General features: G+C 37.7%; 1 protein-coding gene across 1 annotated transcript in view; it reads right to left on the reverse strand.

The window, feature by feature from the left end:
- Nucleotides 1-6,839: 6,839 nt before the first annotated feature.
- Nucleotides 6,840-20,478, reverse strand: part of LOC131434744 (frizzled-like) — a 91,761-nt gene continuing 78,122 nt past the window's right edge. Inside the window, exons 4-5 of the mRNA XM_058601820.1 lie at nucleotides 19,084-19,309; nucleotides 6,840-8,360 (exon numbers count right to left, since the gene is read on the reverse strand). Coding sequence (XP_058457803.1) covers nucleotides 7,822-8,360; nucleotides 19,084-19,309 — 765 coding nt within the window. The 3' untranslated portion in view covers nucleotides 6,840-7,821. The remainder of the gene's footprint in view (nucleotides 8,361-19,083; nucleotides 19,310-20,478) is intronic.

Raw genomic sequence — 20,478 nt, forward strand, 5'->3', positions numbered from 1 at the left:
AAATGACAGCACGTTTAATTGGTAAATTCAACTAACAAAATAGTCATTTCAACAAATATTTTATTATTATTAAGGGAATGAGAATTTAAAAAAATCTAAATTAGCAAAAGTAAGATTTTTTTAGTTGTCTCAAAAAATAACTAACTAAAATCAGAAAATCAACTAATTTTTTGCCAAAGTGCTGATTTCGGTCTTTCCGTGCACGTTAAGAAAGACTTAGCACTTCGGTGCTTATTACAAGTGTGTTGCAAATAGCAGTAACTGTACTTCTGCTTAGCGGTTCAAGTTCAACTGTTTAAAGGACTATTCACACATTTCAGTTCCGTGACGGTTCAGTAAAAGTGCCTTCAGTGCGCCGCCAGTGTTTTTTTTTTATCGGAACCCTTCCGTTCCGTTTCCGTGCTGTTTCTGTTCCGACACAGCCAATGCAATGACATACCGACTTCAGTGAAAATAAAAAATATCGGTGACGACGAATTTGAGTTTGCCGGACGGATGCTACACTGACGGCGAGCTGCACTGGAACGGCACAGTGCCGGATAGGTGTAAATGCGCGCATAGAAAACGAATGAAACCGGACCGGATATGTGTGAATAGTCCTTAAGTTTGCACTAAACAGTTCAATTTGAACTGCACTGAAGTTTAATTCCTGAAAAAGAAAATTCTAATTGTTCTCTCGCTATATTTGATTACAAATATCTCACGTATGATGGGAACTGAGTGTAAGAAGGGCCTTACTTTTAAGAAGGGCCAAAGCAGAAATTGGCTGAAAATTTTCAAAAATGATCCGATTGATCCGATTGATCCGATTGATCCGATTGATCCGATTGATCATTTTAAATGAGTAAGGAGAAAGCATTCACTGTAAAAAACAATGTTACTTTATTTCGAAAACGAAACTGATCTAAAAAAAATGGTTGATACTTTTCTGCCTTCCTCATATAGAAAGGTATATGCAACAACTTGAAAGATATCGATTAAGTGTGTGTGTGACATTTTTCAGATCAAGCGTATCAGAAATAAAACATTTGAACAAAATCATAGGTCAGTATCTCTAGGTCACATATGCCATGATATCAGCGAAGCCGTTAGTGACAGTCATTTGAACTTCTAATCTGTTAAATAAACCAATAGTAGTTTCCAAACGAGCCTAACTTAGTTGAAATCGGTTGAGCCATTACGAGGAAATTAAGCGGAGAGAAACAGTGCGTTTAGTTAGTTGCGTCACTTATAGCATTACATCTCCAGAACCAGAAATCGCAACCATTTGATCTTTAAACATGATTAATTACACAATATGAGCTTACAAAAAGTTTGTTACAATCAACCATCTCTAATAAAATTGAGTAGTAAGGAAGAAAGGGCATTTTGTCGGTTATATCACTTATCCCATCATGTAACCGGAATCGGAAGTGACAGCCATTCGATCTTCGAATTTGATCAATGATCCAAAAGTAGCTTTAAAATGAGCATAAGTTTGTCAAAATTGGTTCACCCATTTCTGAGAACATCAAGCGGTAAAATAACAACGCGTTTTGTCGGTTACGTCACTTATAGAATTATATCTCTGGAACCAGAAGTCACAGCCATTTGATCTTCAAACTCGATCGATGTCCCAATAGTAACCTTCAAACGAGCCTAAATTTATTGAAATCGGTTCAACCAGGAAATCGAGCGCGATTTGTTGAAAGAGAGAATAGAGATAAAAAAAGTTTCTTGGTTTGTTTTGTAAAAACAGAAAGTTTCTTAAAACTCTGAGAGGGTAAATGCCAACATTTGTTCGAGTTGGCACGAAATTCGTCTAAGGGATTATTAAAAAAACATTACTCGATTCTTGAATAATAACATAACAGTTTTTTGGTCATAAATTAGCATAACCTTTTCAATTCGTTTGAAGTTTTGAACCAAGTTTCGAAGAACTCTTTGGGTTTTTGCAATGCTCTGAATAACGGTTTAAACACGCTTCACCCTGTTGCTCCGGAACAGGAAGTAGCATCCGGACAAAAGTCAATAGCAGTCTAACAGAGTGTAATTTTGTAAAAATCGGTTCAGCCCTCTTTGAGAAAGTGAAGAGAGTTCCGTTTGTGAAGGTTTTGTCCTATATTTCCGCTTCTTCCTGAATCTGAAACTGGAAACCGATATAGCTGGAATCGATTCGTTTGATCGGTGACTAACATAAACTACAAATTGAAACAGTTTTGAGCGAAATTTGGTAGAATTTTTCCTTTTTTTTGCATAATCGCTACACTTGATGGGTTGCCACACTTCACTTAGTAATTTCAGAACCGAAAGCGGGAACTAGACATAAGGGGCTGTCCATAAAAGACGACACGCTTTTTTTGGCAATTTTTGTTCCCCACCCCCCCTTTGTCACAAATTGTCACAACAGCAAAGACCCCCTACCCCCCTATGTCACATGTCACGAACTCAAAATAAATAAAATTCACCCAGATACATTATTCCTTTAGCTAAGCAATAATATTTCCTTAGTGTAGCATACAGGGCTGAGAAAATAAACTGCCGAAGAAGACCGCTTGTGATCTTTCCCAAAAAAGATCACTTCTAATCTAATCTTTTCAAGAACAGTTGATCAGTGATCTTTGAATCACATCGATCAAATCGGTACTGATTTTCCGTCACACAAAATCGGTAGTGTTTTTGAACTAAAAGCATCAAGATAAGATATGACATGAACTACGTCTGAAATCGTTGATTCCCCGCTGAGGGGTGTGAAAATAAGTAACAACAGCAATCCTACAGAAATTTATAACTAAGGATAACGCGGGAAAATATCGGTTTCGTTACGGTACGGTTTACGTAGTTTCAACATATATTCTCGTTTGATGCATACCGGGTTCGATTTCGCAACCGTTGTTTCATTCGCAATAAAATAAATACTAGATTAAAAGAAATAAATGATAGATGAAAGTTTCATGAAAATAATAAGTTTGGATCGTAATCACATTGATATTGTTAATTTGACAGCATTCTCTACGCAATAGTAATGCTCCATGCAAAATTAGTTTACAAAAATATTTCACACCAAGTAGTGATTAGAGCGATGTTTTACTTCCAGCTGGTTGATGCTGATGATGATGTTTATGATGATACACTATTTTGATTTAACTCAATAAAACGCTTTTTGACATGAATTTAATTTATGGAAGTATCTTAAATCCCACCCTAAAAGGTTTTGGAATCACGTTAATGAACAAAGAAAGGAATCAGGGTTACCTAATCATAAGTCGCTCGGCACTCGGCAAGCATCGACCCCGCGTGATATCTGTGATCTCTTTGGCAAACACTTCAGCAGCGTTTTCTGTGAAGAAAATCTGGCTAGTAATAACATCTTCGAAGCTGCCAACGCCCCCCCGTTGGTACCCATCCCATTATTACCATAGATATGGTGAAAGCTTCCTTAACTAAACTGAAAAGATCATCAAGCGCTGGACCTGATGGAATACCCTCCATTATTCTTAAGAATTGCTCGCAAAGTCTACAGGTTCCTTTGATGATATCATTCAATATTTCCTTGCGCTCAGGAATTTTTCCTAATTCATGGAAGGAATCGTTCATCTTTCCTGTATTTAAAAAAGGTGATAAAAGCAATATATCAAATTACCGCGGAATTGCTGCATTATGTGCTGTATCTAAGCTTTTAGAAATAATCGTTTTAAACTCCATTACCCACAACTGCTCTAGCTACATATCTTCAACTCAACACGGTTTTATGCCAAAAAGATCCACATCTACAAACCTGGTATGTTATACATCCTACGTAATTCAGTCGCTACCGGTGCGACAGCAGGTTGACGCCATATATACAGACTTCTCCTCTGCTTTTGATAAAATAAATCACCAAATAGCTATTGCTAAACTTGACAGACTTGGATTCAATGGATCATTTTTGAATTGGTTGCATTCGTACCTGATTGGTCGTAGTATGATAACTAAAATCGGAGACTGTACAGCTGAACTTTTTCGAGCTAATTCGGGTGTACCTCAAGGCAGTCTTGGCATCTTGGACCCTTTTTATTCTTACTTTATCTGAACGATTTGAACCATTCGATGCAATGCTTGAAATTATCTTTCTCCGACGATTTTAAATTGTTCCATCTTATTAAAGATCACGAAGATGCTAGATTCCTACAAAAACAGTTGGATATTTTCTCCAACTGGTGTGACCTCAATATAATGGTATTAGACCCATCTAAATGTTCCGTGACCTCTATACTATACTATTTCCGGAACTATCCTCAAGCGAGAATCGACTGTAAAGGACCTGGAAGTCCTTTTGGATTCTACACTTAGTTTCGAACATCACGTCGAGTATATTATCTCTAAGGCTTCCAAGACACTTGGTTTTATTTTTCGAGTCACAAAGAACTTTAAAAGCATATATCGAAAAAAGTACGCCACCGCACGAAATTGACCATCTACAAAACGCTCATTAGACCGGTTGTTCTCTATGGCCACGAGACCTGGACTATGTTGGCAGAGGACCAACGCGCCCTCAGTGTTTTCGAAAGAAAGGTACTGAGGACCATCTATGGCGGAGTGCAGATGGAAGGCGGAACGTGGAGACGGCGTATGAATCACGAATTGCAACAGCTGCTAGGAGAACCACCTATCGTACGGACAGCTTTCACCATCTTTTGAGACAATTAACTTGATCTTTTGCCGCTTTCAACTTTTTTCGAAACGCCCCCCCCTCCCTTTCCACCCCTTCGAACCCCTTCGTAATTCCATTTACTACAATATTCACTTCTCTCTATTTCTCTCTTTTTCTTTCCTTTTTTCCTGTATTGCTATTATTCACTGCTCTCCGAGGGCCACTCTCTTTGATGTCCAGCATGTCGGACACCCGCCGAGTGTTTGTGACTTGGGGGTTTTCCCGCGGACCCTCACGGACAGCAGGATGCGGCCTTCAACGTCACCGTCCATTCACTCTTGACCCTCGCCGGGAATAATTTTACTTTAAGCCCTTAGTATTAAGCAGTATATCTGTTGGATCTTTGTAATCTGTTGATATAAAAAGATGAGGAGGTTTTATGCCTGCTAGAGAGAGATTGTAAATTTCAGCTCCAGCGGGCTTTTCCCTGCTCCTAAATAAATAAATAAATAAATAAGGTTAACAGGAGCAAAGGGTTTGATTTCCTGCATCATTCATTTCCCAATTTACAAGAAGAAGCTTTCACGTCAACAAATACACATTTTCCTAAAGAATGTAAACGTTTATTGTGAAGATTTTTTCAGGAAATAGGGCAAAGCAGTAATATAATTAGGTATTTCAAAATTGAGCTCATTGAAAATATTAGACGTCACATTCCAACAACCCTCCCCCCTTCCCCCTGTCACAAAAGGTCACGTTTTGTGAAACACCCTTCTTCCCCTTGCGGCGTGATGTCTTTTATGGACAGCCCCTAACTCTACATCAACTTATTTGACCATAATAGCTTTAATTTGTATCTAATGTTGTAAAAAATGATCCAGTCGTTTTCTGAGCAATTGGATTAATTTCCAGCTTGGAGTGTACCATCGCTTTTTCTCATACTTCCGGAACCAGGAACGAAAATTCGGCATACTCCAATTCAATGTATTTGATCATCAACTAACCAATCCTGCCTAGTAAAACAGTTATACGACTGACTAGGTGAAAATATTTTGCTCGATTTTACGCTCTTGAAATTTAGATGTTTATACTCAATCTGTGATTCCGGATCCAGAATTCGAACCGGAACCGGAAAATTTATGGGATTTTATGGCTTCCATTAGAGCCTAAGCTTATGTAAATTGGTCAGGTATCTCTGATACCGTTTTCGTTTATTGATCAGAGCAGCCCGAAAGCTGACCCAGAGTCGCCCAAACAACATTTGATATGTTTGTTTTAGCAACCTGGGGTCGCTCTATATCGGACTCCAATCGCGTAGTTTCGCTCTGAAAACTTTCTCGGGTCGCACCACGCATCCAGCCGAGTTTGTTTATTTTTTTCTTTTTTTCATGAGTTGTTGTTTAGGGCGCGTACCACGTGTTCGTTTTACTCGGAGTCAGAATAGCCCGCGTCTAGGTTCAAAAACGAAAACGGTATGAGAATATCGAGTGCAGTTTTTTTTTTCATTTTTAACCCCGTTACTCCGGAATCGGAAGTCGAATCCGAAGAAAAATTTAATAGCAGGCTATGGAACCAGAACACCATTCATTCGAATCGAATTCATAGGTAGCGTAAATTGACATAGAACATAACTCAAAACAAACGAATTCGAAAAAAGATTGAGCTTCACACGAATGGTTAAAATATGTCATTTTTGGCGCTCTCAGAAGACGTTAATTTATCCGATTTTTTCTATGTATAAAGTGAGTATCAATATAATATTGTGCACAGCTATAACTGAGAAAAACTAGCATCCCTACCTACCTGTTCTGATAGCGGCGAGCGTTCAACTGCGGCTTATGCACTGAGCCAGCGTCCAAAAGAACAGCGGAACAGTAAAAACTAGTTTTTCCTGCTTTTCCGCTATCCGTTCTGTGCCAATTTCCACCATCCAACAATGCTGAGCGGGGTAACCGAAGAACCGAACGCCATCATTACCTTTATGATGGCTGGTAAACAACGTGTTATCGATATCGGTTGAATGCTGTGAGTTGTTTTTTTTCCTCTTCTATAATTTATCTCTTTTCAGAACCGTGGTTTTCGCATTTACTGTTGTACGCATTAGAAAACAATAGCCCGACTCTCGCATATGATGGTAATTGATTACGGGATTTGCCAGGGTAGAAATTTATTGATAAATGGAAGAGGGATGGAGTGTTTTGTAGAGAGTAGCAATTGAAAGATGGACTTCTTGTTTCGTACAGCATTTTATTCAAGTCAAATATACAACACGAATGACACCATTATTCGTATTTCTTTTTGTATATGTAACAGTTTCTCCATCGACACATTTCATTCTTAGAGATATTTTTTTTACATTTGTAAACAAATACTTTATACGTGCAGTCCATTTGTATGACACAATTCGATCAGCCTTAAATTAAAACTTATGATGTAAAGGTAAAAAAGAGTTCATGTACTATAAATGTATCGAAACCATGCAATTCGGTACAATCGCTTTGGTCGAATACAGTTTGACTAAAGGAATCGACTTACGTACACTGTGAAAATGAAATTGTTATGTTCAATTCTTCAACATAAAATTGCTGAACTTTCTATATATATTTGGCAACGTTTATTCAAATCATGAATAAAACTTCGAAATTATTCCCCAGTTTTGGGAGAAGCGTTTTTTTTCTCTAGCAAGAAAAAGCCTGGGTTTACAATTTACAGAGATACTTAACAGCTACATGATATTCTACAAGGAGGGCTCTATTTTGATTATTCGTTTTCTTTAGTACAGAAGACAAGTTCCGTGAATATCTGGGGTTTACTATCGGATTGGAACAGTCTATGAACGAAATTGTTCAATGCTCTTCGGGTCTCGATCTATGAGGAATTCACATCGACCGGTTAGGATGGTTTATGTGTCTTAAGATCAATCTACCGACCAATTATGTTACGTTAATGAATTTATGCAACACATTCATTTCGCTACAAACGGATAGGCAGCTTCTCTAAACTGATGGGTTCTATCTGCCGTAGATTTGGTGTAAAAAGTTTTCCCACTAGTTTGTTGTTTGGGGTTGGCAATAATCGAACCCACTATAAACTCTTGAACAGTTAGGATAAAAAACAGATGTGATAAAAAATCGAAATCTGATACTTGACTACCGGTTAGCTAAATGCAATAACATTCATGGATATCCTCCGTATATCGATCTTTCCTATTAAACGTAAGCTCCCCGACTGCGACTATCTTTTCCCTGCAACCGCTCCGCAAATTGTCTCCAGCTAACCACCGTTTTTCCGGACCACAGCCAAACGCTAGACGTCACACCGACCAGCATCGAGCACACGTACTTCGCCATGTAGATGTGGAAAATTGGTTTTTCCTCTTCCGGTACCATATCACTGTTGTACTTGGTAGCCGGACAAGGAATCGAGAAGATCCGGCACATCTGCCGGTTCCACTGAATCATCCAATCGTCGAAGTTGTAGAACTCGTAGAACAAACAACCCAAATAGCCCAGCGCCGGCAGAATGAACAGGCCGCTGAAAAATCCGATCCGCATCATTAGTCGTTCCAGTTTGTCCGTTCGGGTGCCATCGTGCTTCATGACGGTTCTAATGCGGAACAGGGACACAAACCCGGCCAGTAGGAAGATCGCACCGAGCGTCAGATAGATACATAGCGGAATCAGTAGGAACATTGCCAACGAGTGAGTGTCCAGTTGGCCTACGAAGCACACCCCAGATAGGACATCACCTGCAATGATAGAAAATAGACGAGAATTTAGAGCTGTTACCGTGGAGAAAGGTTTCATTAAGCTGGCTGACAATTGATATGTTCAAAGGCGAAGAAAATCAAAGATCATTGGCACGGCACAGGTAATTACCGGGTGATGTGCGCCCCTTCCTAGTTAAGCAACAAGAATGTTTTCTCGCATTAATATGCTGTTCTTTGCTACCGCATGGTCATTGTTCGCAGTGACACAATCTTTAATTAAAAATCATACTATAATTACTTTAATAATACGTATGAGTTGTCGATACATGGTTAGTTCTAGACATCTTCTCAAATTTCAAGAAAATCTTCACTGAAACTAGTGGTGTTGTTTATCGCTCCTAATAAGTACACCTTGATCATTTACCCGCTCGGATTCAATATTGATGTTGAAGACTCGACATTTTAACCCCTAAATGCATACACTTAACAGTGTGCCAATTTGCGTAAAAAGGTGTTTTAACATAAGATAATTTTTTTTTGTATTCACCCTTATTCTGAATAACGACGTATTGATTTTTCTATCGAATGTGGTTCGATCGAATATAGCGCACAAAGCTGCTATTTCTATTTAGCATATTTGAGAAAATTAGTTCTGAGGTTTTTGAAAAACTACGATTACGCTTCCAATGTGAATAGATTCAAAAAAAAAATACGACATTTGCTTATTATTATTATTATTATTATTATTATTATTATTATTATTATTATTATTATTATTATTATTATTATTATTATTATTATTATTATTATATTATAAAACAAATATAATGCAAATAAATACAGAATCAGAATCCAAAAATCCAAAGAAGCTGAACTTAAATTTGAGTTGTTTTGAATCTTTTCATTCATTCAGGCTCCCCATTCATATCAAGGAACAAAACCACCTACCTGAGTTTCATTCAATAAGCTATTTATTTATTTATTTATTTTTTTTTTATTTTTTTGTACCAACAGATTACATTTATCCAAATGATACATATTGCACGTTATCGTAAACTAATCTATCATACTATCTTCTGTAAATATCTATAATTTAACCCTCAATTCATAAGGAAAGCTGGCTGGCGAAAAATCTTGAATAAGTTTTTTACAGTGCTGCGGGACAAATGAAAATCGAATACATTTGAACAAACGTTGAATGATCGACACATACTAGCAAATGGTTAATTAAATCCATAGTTTATTCTAGCACGAGGGATTCTGAAGAAAGAGTTTGTACGCAAGTTACGACGATGGATGTTGAAGCTTAGCTGTGGAAGAAGATCCACACAATGAATTCGGGATTGGATTATATGCGCAATAAAAACGGCTTTGGAAGTATCCCGGCGAACTAATAGCAAATCAAGGTTGATGAGTCTACAACGATTTTCGTAGCTTGGAAGGTTAGCTGCATCTCTCCATGGCAGACGACGCAAAGCAAAACGGACGAATTTCTGCTGACTAGCTTCTATTCGCAGCTTATCGGTTTGATAATATGGTGCCCAAACAACGACAGCGTACTCAAGGGTAGAGCGGACTAAAGCGCAATAGAGCGATTTCAGGCAATATACGTTGTTGAAGTTTTTTGAAATGCGGAACATAAGTCCTAGCATCTTAGAAGCATTAGATATAGTATACTCAATATGATCTTTGAAATTGAGCTTAGAATCTAATAACAATCCAAAACAATTTGAAATCGTCGGCAAATAATAGCTTCATGCATTCCAGCGAAAATTCAAGTCGTTGAGGTATAATAAGAATATGAACGGTCCTTGTGGAACTCCGGAGCTCGCAATGAATGGTGAAGTGACGTTGTCCCCTATTTTCACAGTCATATTTCGACCTGTCAGATATGATTCAAGCCATTTGAGGAAGCAACCGCTGAACCCAAGCCTTTCGAGTTTGGCAACTGCAATCTGGTGATTAATTTTGTCAAAAGCAGCCGAGAAATTAGTGTAAATGGCATCGACTTGATGATGCGCTTGTATAGATCGAATGATGTATGATGTGTACGACACAAGATTTGTGGACGTAGACCGTTTAGGCATGAAACCATGTTGTGTATCATATATATAGCTAGAGCAGTGATGAGTGATGAAGTTCAGTATTATTATTTCAAATAGTTTCGATACAGCACATAGGGCAGAAATTCCTCGATAATTTGAAATAATAGTTTTATCACCTTTCTTATATACAGGGAAAATGTAAGAGCCATAATGAAGCATCGAACCTGAATTGAGTCAATACGACTGAACCGTTGAGTAAATATAACTTGCTAGTAAATAGATATAACTCATTTTTCAATATGAAACCTCTAAGAGTCACTTTACCTAGAATCACGGTGCCCCGAAATGAGGTGGAAAGTATCAAAATTGAGGTAGTTCTGCGGTCCCGTGTACGATTCCAGTTTGGGTTCGCATCTCATCCGAATTAGTCGAAAATTTACTTGTCATCGATCCCTATTTTTGGCTGAATTGTGACTAGTAGTTACAAAAAACTTGCATCTTCACCGATTAAAACATGTTCTTGAAATAAAAGTTTTAATCGCTTTGAAATGACCAAATCTATCGACCAGAAGACACCGGGCTTTATGTCTACGCGAATTCAATTTGAAACATTGCTAAATGAACTAATAAACAGCGCCTCGACCAAAAGGCCTAAATACCTATGACAGTTTCTTTGTGTTTACTTTCAATATATTCCGGAATTAGAAGCGACAGCCAATTGATACTGAATTCAATCAATGACTCAATAGTAGCGCGATTTTATTGTGTCTCGTTTTGCCGCTTAAATGTAGGAGCTATTATTGATCATATTTTTCAGTTGTCCACATGCTAAATGCTTCAGAATATTGCCCTGTCCCAATTTGTATTATCAAGCCCAAACAATTTTTTGATCGATTATCTACATACGAACATTTCTAGCTTAAGCATGTTGAATTAGGTTCAGCCATCGCCGAGAAAATTGGGTAGTAAGAAATAAAAAGCGTTTTTCTGTTATGTCACATATTTTCATTTATACTACATTATTTGGTACTTTATTCGCAGCGAAAATGTTCGTATGTAGATAATCGATCAAAAAATTGTTTGGGCTTGATAATACAAATTGGGACAGGGCAATATTCTGAAGCATTTAGCATGTGGACAAATGAAAAATATGATCAATAATATCTCCTACATTTAAGCGGCAAAACGAGACACAATAAAATCTCATATTATCAGTGTCTAACCAAACAAACAGAGGGTAAAAATAGGTTTGGTAAATGTGTGTAGGGTGTTCTCTTGCGGAATGATGCTACGAGACAGGTTTGATAATTGAAAGACCTACACACTCATACACTGTTGAGCATGTACGATTTCCCCGACAAGGAGGAAGCTACGGGTTCGAGTCTCGTCTTTGCGAGAACTTTTTCGAAATTTTTATGTCATAGTTGTATTCACATGTTATTTTTACAATTCGGTTTCCTCGTCTGACAATGATCAAATTTATTTCACACGTAGAGTATTTGAATTGACTGAACAATTTCTCTCGGGCAGGAAAGTTATCGGTTCAAGAGCCGTCTCTGTGATATTTTTCTTCGCAAATTTCAAATTCTACATGTTTTCATCAGCTTTTCGCAGTTTATTTTCTCGTGAGGAAATGATAATCGTGAAACAAGGATATTGAGGCTATATGGGATATACTTCACACAAGAAAACTATTTCGTGAACAAAATTAATACTAGTTTTATCGCCCTATTGCAATCAACTAAGATTTGACAGTTAAAGTGAGCATTTCACTGCATCAGTAAAAGTATAAAACATCATCTTTCAGCCTGTTTTGCTCTAACATAAATAAATTGAATCGTATAGAACAAATTTATGTACCCAAATTCTGTGACGTTTACAAAAATATACAGTGGGGTCTCGTACAACGCGGATTCGGTTTTGCCGGTATTCGTTGTTGCCGGGTTCGTTATTGCCGGAAAACCGCGATATATGAGACCCAGAGCATATTGGATTTCGACTGATTGGGGCTGTGAACGGTTATCTGGCTTCGGTCGACAGACAGAGCCACACAATCTTCGGCTAACTTGTTTTAGATACTTAGACGAACAATTTAGTGCAGTTTGACAGACAATTAGTTGATATAAATCATTCGCTTAATACAAACAAAACGACTTGATCTTCAAGTAAATCACAAATTATAGTATTTTGAAGAATGCGGGAATTCACATTATAATTATCAGAATTATGCTCTTTTCAAAAAAACTTTAGGATATAGAGCGGTTTTTTTTGTTGAAAAGTTGTTAGGAATGTTAGGATATACATTTTGAAAACCATGTTAGTCGAGAACTTGTCCATCGAATGGCGCTAGTGGGTTCATGATTTGACGATAGAAAAATTATTATGTTATATTTTTAAACCCTGATGATATAGAATGATGGTGTTTTCGAAAATAATATTCCGGAGTTCAAAACAGATCAAATAGTGTGTACAGTATCTGAAAATACTCCCATTTGTGACGCTAGTGTGCAATTCAAGGTTGGAAATTCATGTTGACTCATTCAGATGGTTTCTTCGAGAAGTTGTTCTAGGGTTTCAATACCTATTAAATGATTGACTAAACAGTTCTTATTGTATCTACTGAACCCGGTTTTCAATAAATTGGTGGAGGATAGACAAATCAGATACTGTTTTCATAGAAAGCGGTAGTAAGCTACTAGCTAAAATTAACAAGCTATAAGAATAAGCTATCGATATTTGAAATCTGAAGAACTTGAGAGAGTGAAACTCGAAATTCATATTAAAGTTTTGATTATTTGTATTACTAGATATAATGATAAGTGCATAAGACGTGACATGTATGGTTTTTTAAATTTTATTTTATAGCGACCGAGAATTCATTTTCTTGAATACTCTGATAAATTGAGACAAATATAAATATTTCAATGAAAATTAGTTATAAACTGTCTCACCAGAACCGCATTGAGAATAGCATGAAAAAAATATATTGCATTCAATACCATAAAGTTAGATTACGGGTAACGGTTTTGATTATTTGGAAAGGTGGTGGTGCTGAGCCAGTTTAAATGTAAATAGTCAAGACTTTAGTAGGATGTACGAGTTTCACTCTATCAAGTTCCTCAGATTTCAGATGTCGATATTCATTCTAATACTCCAGTAACTTACTAGCGCCTTCTAGTAAAACAGTTTTCAATTTGTCTATCCTTCACCAACTTATTTAAAAACTGATTGATAACATCACTCTCGTAAACAATTCTGATTTTTAGATATAGTAACCCACCTTGCCCGGGTTGGCGGTTCAATGCATACGGCGCTGGTCTCCAAGAATCGGCTGTGAAGTCTGTTTATTTATTTATTTCTTATTCCTTTATCTGACCTGTTATAATCTCCATGAAGTATTGGAAAGGGAAAAGCCAAGTCAGTCCCTTCATCTTTTCTGACGGTTGACAATAATACAATTATACATACATTTTCATATTACACTATGGTCGTACACTTATACATTACATTAATCTTCTTAGTTGAAACAGAAAGGCCAAGTTCCACAAAAGGATTGTAATGCCAAAACTTTGATTTTAGACCACCTTGTAGATATAATAAAAACTCATTCATTGAATGGTTCTCGAAACACTAAAACACCCTCTCGAAGAAATCATATCAATAAGTCAACGCGATCTTGAGCTGCAGTTATTTCCAATCCTGAATTGCACACTAGGGTTACCAATGAGATAAAGTTCAGTTACTGTTTACACTATTTGATCTGTTTTGAACTCCGGAACATTTTTTTCCGAAAACACCAACATTCTACATCATCAAACTTTAAAGGTATAACAGAATCAATTTTCTTTGGCAAAATTGTGAGCCCACTAGGGCCACTAGGTGAGGGAGTTTCTAACGAATATGAATTTCATAATGTAGACTATTACATTAGTTTTAGTTTTAGAATTAGAGCAATATTTTGATATTGAGATATTTACCATTGCGAGCACAATAATTCCATCTGATGGATTGATTCCGGAAGATACATTCAACTTGTTAATAAACTATGAGTCTCTCGAAAAGTTGTTTGAAGATTCTAGATGCTAAAATATTCGCGATATTTCAACTGTTTTTTCTATTGTAAATATATGAATTATTTCATGCTCTTTTCAAAGCGCCTCTGGTGGAGCAGTTCTCAGCTAACTGTCTGTCAAACTACACTAAATTGTGGGTCTAAGTATCTACAACAAGTTTGCCGAAGATTGTGTGGCTCTATCTGTCGACCGAAGCATGATAACCGTTTACTGCCCCAATCAGTCGAAATCCCATACGCTCTGGGTCCCATTTATCGCGGATTCGCTTTCCACGCTCCCGGTGAACGTCGTTATACGAGACCCCTCTGTAGTCTACTTTAAAATAATCGAGCAATTCATACCTGTTCCGGTATACAATTATGCAATTGTATATAATTCAATCTGTGAATTACTGATCAATCCAGTAATCGTTGAATCGTCAATTTGTTTTTTAAACAACAGTATTTCCTTATGAGATTGACATGTAGTACATACTGCTATCTTTTGCGTTTTCTTGAGGTTCCGCTTATCATTTGCTTAATATTTTACTACTAGCTGGAGCTCTGACATATTGGGATGATTCATTTCCTTGGACATCACCAGGATGATGCAGACTGATTTTCTGGTTGATGGAACCGGTCAATGAAAATCGATGTATAAATTGTTTTTCATGCCTGTCATACGAAATATTTTATTGCGACCTTCGACAACTTTACGTTCTTCCTCTTCCAGATACCGTATAATTTTCCTTTCTATGAAACTTTCTTTTCTGACCAACTGGTTTTGCATATCGTCACGATTGGAAGTCAGCATAATCCGGCTTGTTTAGTCGTGAATACGACTTACTTTACTATAGGGCGCCTTTTCAAAATTTACCTTCTGAGAGAGTGATAAGTTTTTGATCGTGAATATCTCCTGTTGTATCTAACGAATCAACATAATTTTTGCTACATGCCATCGGATATATGATCACAATTTTATGATACAATAATCTCAAATAATTCAAAATTAAACTTTTTTGGAATGTTTGGTATAAACGAGTTTCAAAGAGGATAATTCATAAGGTGCGTTTGCCTTTCTCGTGAAAGGATTCATATAATCTAACTACCAATAGAATCGAAATTTTTCAACTTAAACGTGTAAACACATGGATCAATAAGTCCCGAGACTAACAATGGAAACAACATTTTTTTTCGCAAATTTTTTTTTTATTCATCAACATAATCACCTTTTAGGGTGATACATTGGTTCCAACGTTTTTCCAATTTTTCAATACCATGTTTATAAAAAAATTTATCTTTCGCTTCAAAATAAACTTCAGTTTCAGCGATGACCTCCTCATTTGAGCCAAACCTTTTTCCCTGGAGCATTTTTTTAAGATCAGAAAAGAGCCAGTAGTCACTGGGAGCTAAATCTGGCGAGTATGGGGGGTGGGGAAGCAGATCAAAGCCCAATTCGTTCAATTTCGCCATTGTTTTAATCGACTTGTGGCAGGGTGCATTGTCTTGATGAAAAAGGATTTTTTTCTCTGCATGTGCGATCGTTTTTTTGCGTTTTTTTCCTCCTTCAAACGCACCAGTATGTCAATATAATAATCACTGTTGATCGATTTACCTTTTTCGAGGTAGTCAATGAAAATCACGCCATGCGTATCCCAAAAAACTGACGCCATGACTTTGCCAGCTGACTGCTGCGTTTTCGGACGCTTCGGACGGCTTTCGCCAGCTGTGCGCCACTCAGATGACCGCCGCTTCGACTCTGGAGTGTAGTGATGGATCCATGTTTCGTCCATGGTCACGTAACGACGCAAGAAATCTTTTTTGTTGCGAGTAAATAGCGATAAACTGCTTTCTGAATCATCGACTCGTTGCTGTTTTTGTTCCATCGAAAGCAGTCGCGGTACCCACTTGGAAAAAAACCTTTTTCATACTCAATTTTTCATGAAGAATAGTAAATACACTTCCAAATGATATCTGTGTCATCTCAGCAATCTCACGGAGCTTCACTTTACGATGTTTCATTATAATTTTTGTCACTTCACTCACTTTTTCCGGTGTATCGGCTTCCACAGGTCTACCCGAGCGTTCCGCGTCATTTGTGTCGGTACGACCACGTTCAAACTCGGCGAACCACCGACAAATCGTTGCTTTTGATGGACAAGAGTCCGGATAACATTTTTCAATCCATTGTTTCGCTTGCACGGTGTTTTACCCATTAAAAACAATGTTTTGTCAAAACACGAAACTCGGTTTTTTCCATTTTTTAAACAAACTACAAAACGACTTTACTCCAACCTCGATAACTCAGCTGTTTCTGGTCGGATCGACTTAAAATTTTGACCCGTTTCAAGCAAAGGTTAGTACTCTAGAAAGACGTGGTTACTGGTTTATTACGAGCGCCATTTCTGCTTTAGTCTCGGGACTTATTGATCCATGTGTTATATCAACGGAATTGAAGTATTTCAATAATACACTATTGAAAAACCTGTCTCATTTGACCCGTGTCAACACCAGCCAATCAGTACGCGTTCTGAGGAAGAGAACACAATATCTGCTGCTGTACAACAAATCGTTCGAGAAAAATGTTCCGAACAGTGCTTAATATCGTAGTGAGTTCCACAATTTGGTCCTTCTGAAAGGCAGGAATGAATCCCGTACAGCATCCTGATAGTTTCTTTCAATGAAATGCAAATCCGAAATGAAATAATCGACATTAAAATTCTGTATGCGGCTATTCTTTAGCCGTTAGGACCGCCCATGAGTGAAATAGCTACAAATGAAATCACGTAAAAAGAAACCTCTTAACAAAAATTTGATCAGTTTGGATTCTATCGCCACTGCGAGCAGATGTATTGTGTGTCGTTTGCAGAGCTAGTTTCGCTTCCGACAAGAGCGGTTACGTCACAGCTGCTAGTCGTTTGCATTGGTGAAAAAACAACGAAAAGAGAACAACCCTGAGTAGCATCACACAAAATCAGCCGTTCTAATTGCTCTAAAATTTTCTAAAGAACTATTAGGCTTTCTTCTTCGCAAATCGAAGGTAAAGAACCTTAGTTTAGTGCAAATCTGGAACTGTTTGATTAGATTTGTGCACTTTTCGCTGTGTGAAATTCACAGTAATCGAGATAAAATAAAGAGGAATGCTTGTATAATTCATACAATTGATCAACTAATTGATATTCGGAAGTGTTAAGAAACATGTCAGTTGTTTTCGTATTCACGACATCCAGTTATGTCTCTGACATTACCCACCCGCCTTTTTAAGCCCGAAACAAGGTGAAAGACCGCACTCCACGCTTGCTTGGGACATCTCGGACGGAGAATTGGGGTTTCCGATTGAAACGATTCGCCACTATTTTCAACGTTCTTACATCACCGGGCCTGTGGACGAACGTTCAACGAACACATTCGTGATATCTTTTGTCATCGAAAAATTTTTTTGAGTGACCAAACGTCAAGTTTTTCAAATTTGAAAATCAAAATCATGTTTGCTGATGCTCGAAAAACCGAATCTCAACTTGGTTCTAAAATCAGGCTTCAAGCAAATGAATCCAATCGAAATGTGAGCTTAATGTCCGTTTCCTAGATATTCATTCCGAATATCATAATTAAAAGCAAGTATTCGGAATTCAGTAGATTGTTAACTTCATAGAAGGAAAATAATTCTCAGAATAACCATTAAAGCAATCGGAGCTGTTATCCGGCTCAGGCAATAAATGCGTGAACGTAAAAAAGATGACCATCGATGCATGTTTTTTCAGCCCGGCAGTAAGTTCAACGGCCACACTTGAAAGCATTTTTCGCAGCATCCGATGCCAATAACCATAAAACACCCATTGCTCTCGCATTGGTGAGTGGTTTTCAAATATCGTGGAATTCAGACTTAAATGGATTTATGACACCGCCGGACACGTTCTGAATTAACAATGAGGCCCCGAAGATACGTACAAATATTCACACTTTTCACACTGCAAAAGTTTACCACGATGGTTTGGATAAAGTGCTCGATATTTACGAAGGGATAAAAGCATCCTTATTTTTATAACCATTCTTATTTTAAGTGGAACCGAAAACCGCGTTGTATTTTATACATTAGCACTGTTATAAAACTGAATACCAACCAACCACAATCGAGCCCTCATGCGGCAATAGCCTGCTTCTGGAGATGTGGCTTATCGCGCACGAAACAAGCAATAAATCTTTTCCATCTGATCCCAAAAAGGTATCCCTTTTGTTGCTATGCGAAGTAGTTTCCATGTATCTTTTCACACATTTTATTGATCCATTCCTCAATCGTTCTGCCTGATTTCGTGTAGCCACCAGGCCAGAGATGGTAGAATAAGTTTGAGTTTGGAGCATTAACAATTCATAAAAGTTTGTGCTATTTACTACACATCAACAATTATGCGGTTCGCCCAGCAGATTACTCGACCCACATAGCGTGACAACCATCAATAAGCTGACCCTGACTGTGCAGGTGCCATAACAGAACCACCCGTAATCATCAGCACCGCGGTGCGCACGGCCGACACCGACCGTAAATTGATTCCCCCTAAAACAATTTCGATCCAGCTCGATGAAACCAGCAGGAAAATTGACGTCAATATTACCGCGGCCTGAAAGAAACCAGGAAAAAAAAACAAACGACAAAAAATACACAACTTACCTTCCACTTTGCCGAGTGCGAGCACGAAAATCGTCTGCACCGCCGGGATGGCCCAGGCCACCAGATGGAACAGATGGGACCGGTTCTCGATCGCCTCGTGACCCCACTTGAGGCCGGCGGCTAGGAACCAGGCTAGCGCCAGACAGGCCCACCAGGCAAAAGCCGCCATGCTGCAGAAGTACAGCGACATGAAGAGTACCGTACAGAGAGTGGACTGCCGGTGGCCCTGCGGAAGAAAAAAAACGACGGAGGGAGAGCAAATGAGTTAAAAAAGAACGCACAGTTAAGTGGCGGAGTAAGTAAATAGAAACAACAGTGATAGTGGCAGGTTGAGATGTTTTTTTTCCTTCTCCTAGCCATACGGTTGGAGTAATCCTGTAAAAACTGTCGGTAATCAAGAATTTATAGCTGATTGAAAAATATTAGCTGTCCAATTAAGGCTATTAATTTTGAGGCGATATAAAAAGTTATGCTTGCATAAACATGATTTGATTTATCTCAAACGCATTATACCGTCAAACGAAGAACAAGTTTTTTTTTTCAGGAGCATCACTTAATATTGGCTGTTATCAAGCTTTATTTGTTTGGATGAATAAATCAAAACCTGAAGCGATATGGGATTTGATGCAAGTTTTTGTATATTTTCCACATAAAAAATTGAACATGAGTTTTCCTAGCATTTTTGTTTTAAGCGTTCCAGGAAAATTATTGTTTATTTTTTACTGAATTTCTAGGTGTTCAGGACTTCTTACGTTTTTTGTTCGAATTGTTCATTCTAAGATTTTAACTTGTGGAACATTTTTGGCAACATTAGAATGGTAAGGAGCTCCAAGGAATCAAATTCTCTACAAAACTGTACATAAAACTTACATTCTGCTATTTTTATGTTAAAAAAATAACCAAAACCCTAATGAAAAACCTATTCCGATTCAATCCTTTGAGCTGATTTGTGGAAATTTGGGAAAATATTCAAAACTACTCAAACTGTAAACTTCTCTAGACGAATTCCTAAATTATCGTTTTCCAACTGTAACAACTGTTATAATTAATTATTGTTATTCAGCACTACCAAAAGGATACCGTAATCGAGTTTCACGTAGGTTTCGTCGTCCATGATTATGCAGTTCAAATTTCCAGCAAGAATCGTATTGTACAGCTTTCGAACCCTCGGCCTGATCGATGCTCCTTGTTTCGGACTACGTTTGGGTTGTCTCTGCTTCTTATAGGTTCGAAGATTCAAACGTTCTTTAGCACGAAGAACATTTGACTTCGAAGTGCCCACTTTTTTGGTCACATCCCGAACTGAAACTTCCTTCTTTTGCTCGAACGCCTTCAGTGTACGTTTATCCAACTGAGGGTTAGCAGGACCTTTTTTTTTGACCCGTTTTCGGTTTA

This window comes from Malaya genurostris, chromosome 3 (genome assembly GCF_030247185.1).
Source record: "Malaya genurostris strain Urasoe2022 chromosome 3, Malgen_1.1, whole genome shotgun sequence".
Classification (NCBI taxonomy): Eukaryota; Metazoa; Arthropoda; class Insecta; order Diptera; family Culicidae; genus Malaya; species Malaya genurostris.